The sequence below is a fragment of the Pangasianodon hypophthalmus genome, chromosome 17 (assembly GCF_027358585.1).
Source record: "Pangasianodon hypophthalmus isolate fPanHyp1 chromosome 17, fPanHyp1.pri, whole genome shotgun sequence".
In the NCBI taxonomy this organism is placed as follows: Eukaryota; Metazoa; Chordata; class Actinopteri; order Siluriformes; family Pangasiidae; genus Pangasianodon; species Pangasianodon hypophthalmus.
Window position 1 is genome coordinate 593,792 of NC_069726.1, and position 3,581 is coordinate 597,372.

The window sequence follows — 3,581 nt, forward strand, 5'->3', positions numbered from 1 at the left end:
CAACTTTAATGAAAAGTCAAACATAACGTTTATTTTTCTTATTTTACAAATTTCCTGCGAGTTCGTTTATTTAGCTCACAGTCTGTTACAGTGAATTGTGAACACACCTAAATTACATCTCTATATACCCCAATATTCTGTACGTATACATAAATATAGATTATACTGTAGAGAATGTTTATCTTACGGTTAAAAAGGAGTAAATAATAATATTGAGATAATTTATGCACTCTTATTGTTGCGTTAAATAAATTAAAATAAAGAAAATCTAATTTCCTCCTCATACAGTCATGTTTAATTAATGATGGAATAACTTTTAGTTTATTTTCATTTATTTGAAGCTTCTGTTTTTGGGTGATATCGGGCATTTTTAATTTTTATAATTCTTCATTATCATGCTTATATGAATGAAAGAGGTTTTGATTTTGAAGTGACAGCTGATGATGATGATGATGATGATGATGATGATGATGAGGTTTATTACTGTACACTGGTTAAGTGGCACATTGATGTTGAATTTATATTATTATTTAAAATGTCATTAAAATATTAGAACCTTCTCAGCGTCTCTTTTTCCGTCTTTTCTTTTCCAACAGATGATAAATTTATATTTTATTGAATGTTAATAAAATAATAATAAAAATTACTAAATAAAAAATGACTAATAGAAGTTTTACAGCAGGACATTTATTCAGAAGTGTGTGTATGAAAAGTGATGATGATGATGATGATGATGATGATGATCGCTAAATACACAATGAAAAGTAAAAAAAAAAGTAAATACATGATCTATTATTCATTTTGTTTTCTGTTCTGATGTTTATTTTACAAGAATTCTTTATTCCTTCTGAGCTAAATCCATTTTTCTTTCTTTTAAGAGTCTCAGTCTGTGTCTTTCACACACTCCCCACTGAAGATATCTTTAATCAAGCGTATTCTCATGCGTTATTAAGAAATGACAGATTATAATGTGTATTTTTAACTCTTTATTGACAAAGGGAGGGGAAAACACGTATAAACAGGTACAAACGCGGCCGACGTGACCTTCACTCCTGCTCCTTGTCCTCTCCGTGAGTGATGACGTAGCACAGGTTTTTGTAGTCCAGGTTTCCAGCAACGTCCAGCGGGAAGTTTGTGAACATCTGATTTACCTGAAAGTGTCAGAAACGGAGGAGAGAAATAATGAGCCCAACGTTCTGCTTACGTCAGAATTATTCAGTCACAAAATAAAATAAAAATGACTATAAGGTGCGAGAGCGTATGTCTCAGATAGATCAGATAGATCAGATAGATCAGACAGATTTTAGATTTTAGATGAGAAGAGTCTCACCTCTGCCTCTGTGAATTTGTCTGCCTGGGACATGAGATGGTATTTGATCCTGAAATGTGAAAATAAACAGATTTCAGATGTTTGATGTGTAACTGAACAAAACATTTGCAATTCAAAGCAGAAACAATGTGATGAACACAAACAAAATAATAAAATACATTTTTAAAGTTAAATACTACAGAACAACAGAAGTGAAATATCTCAATCCAAACATTAAATCAAACACTGGTTATTTTTACTCAGAATGTATTCATACAGTGTGTGTGATGGTGAAAAGGTTCTGAGAAATAGATTTGTTATGATGAAGTGATGAATGGTGTTGGATCTTGTCATTAAACGGAGCAGTGAATAAACTGGACCGTGAGTGTGATTTATTTCCTCAGATTCAGATCTGTTCATCACTCACTCTTCTCCTTTAATGATGCCCGTTCCTTCAGGGTCAAATATCTTGAAGGCGGCCAGAATGTTCTCCTCAGGATCCGTTCCTGGAAAAGCAGAAAAGGAAAACCGATGATGTTGTGTGTTTAAAGTGTGTGTGTGTGTGTGTGTGTGTGTGTGTGGATCTGTTTAAAGTGAACTTTAGTGTAAATGGAGAGATGTGGAGATCTGTGTGTTCGCTCTCACCCTTGAGTTTCTCTCCGAACATGCTGAGGAAGATGGTGAAGTTTATGGGACCTGGAGCTTCCTTCAGCATCTCATCCAGCTCATCATTACCCACGTTCAGACGTCCTGTAACACACACACACACACACACACACACGCACACGCGCACACACACACACACACACACACACACAGACCACATGGGAGAGTACAATTTAGAATAGTCTCTCTTTTTCTCTCCCTCTCTCTCTCTCTCTCTCTCTCTCTCTGTGTCTCTCTCTCTCTCTCTGTCTCTCTCTCTCTCTCTCTCTCTCTCTCTCTCACCCAGGGCAGCGAATGTGTCTCTCAGGTCGTTCTTGTCGATGAATCCGTCTCTGTTCTGGTCCATGATGGTGAAAGCCTATAAAAAGAAATGAAAGAATGTGAGGTGAAGACATTCTGGTGTACCGCAGTATTAAAATCTCAATGAAATAAAAATAGCTCAATTCATAAAACATGTATTATTATTATTATTATTATTATTATTATCATTATTATTATTATTATTATTATTCCTCACCTCCTTAAACTCTTGGATCTGAGACTGCTCGAACATGCTGAACACGTTGGAGCTCACAGCTTCCTTCTTCTTTGCCTTTTTGGGAGCCTGAGATTTAAACATCAGTTAAATTTATTGTACTTTAAGGCTTTAACCCATGAGTGACTGTGGCAGTGCACACCGCTCTTCATTTACACTCTTTATATTAATTAACGATTAAAACATTAAAACACTTGCTGCTGTGGTGTGATTCAGACCAACAGGAAGTGGAGTTACTGTTATCACTCTGACGCTGATTATTTTCCTCTAACAGCACGTCCCCAAGTGTTTTATTCCTCTTACACCACAGCAGTTTACCACAATTACAATGTTTTTACTCATTAAAGAACACATCGTACTTTTTATCCATTTGTACTTACATTTAATTTTTGTTAAATGAGTTAGTTCCTGTTGTCACTTACGTTATTGCAGCTATAAACAGTCGTTAATAAGACAAAAAAAACCCAGCTTGTCATTTTCTGTTAGCGAGAAACCAAAGAAGCGTAAACTCCTCTGTCCTGAAGATGTCGGGAAACTTACAGTTACAGCTTTACCTCTGACTGTTACAAAGCGCTGACACTGGAGACTCCTTCCATACATGTTACATAAACATCTCCTTATTCAAGAAAACTTCATCAGATCAATGATTTTTAAATCCATTTACGTGGAGCGTCCACACTATACGTCCCTGTGAATGAGCTGTTGCTATAGAAACGATAACGTATTAGAACGAGTGCATTAATATAAACCTGCACTACTGTCAGAGCTGCTGTTATAGAAAACTAATCAACACCTGACGACCAATCACAAAGCAGGATTCAGCAACGCTGTGGTGTAAAGAGTATAACACATTACTAACTGATTAACAGATCTATCTATCTCTCTATCTATCTATCTGTAGAGGAGAGTAAAGGAGGCCTACCATTGTGTGGAGCTTCTTGTTCTCTTCCTGTTTGAAGGACAGATGAGGAGACACAGGAGAAACGTTTTTTTATGCTTTATATACTCCAGCGCCTTCGGACATTTGTTCTAAGTTTAGATAAAAGAGGAGGAACAACAGAGGCATTGTTT

The 3,581-nt window shown here is 36.0% G+C and overlaps 2 protein-coding genes across 3 annotated transcripts in view; one reads left to right on the forward strand and one right to left on the reverse strand.

The window, feature by feature from the left end:
* bcl7ba (BAF chromatin remodeling complex subunit BCL7B a) overlaps window positions 1-560 on the forward strand; it is an 8,531-nt gene extending 7,971 nt beyond the window's left edge. For both annotated transcript variants that reach the window (XM_053241509.1, XM_053241510.1), the window contains one exon: window positions 1-560. This exon is cut by the window's left edge and continues 605 nt beyond it. The gene's annotated coding sequence lies outside the window, so the exon portion shown is untranslated.
* A 413-nt stretch (window positions 561-973) lies between these two features.
* Window positions 974-3,581, reverse strand: LOC113524150 (myosin regulatory light chain 2B, cardiac muscle isoform). The gene is made up of 7 exons (XM_026910280.3): window positions 3,433-3,581; window positions 2,493-2,579; window positions 2,258-2,333; window positions 1,955-2,059; window positions 1,737-1,815; window positions 1,331-1,379; window positions 974-1,151 (listed from the first exon to the last, which is right to left on the reverse strand). The coding sequence occupies exons 1-7, from the start codon at window positions 3,433-3,435 to the stop codon at window positions 1,047-1,049; spliced, it is 504 nt and encodes a 167-aa protein (XP_026766081.3). The 5' UTR covers window positions 3,436-3,581; the 3' UTR covers window positions 974-1,046.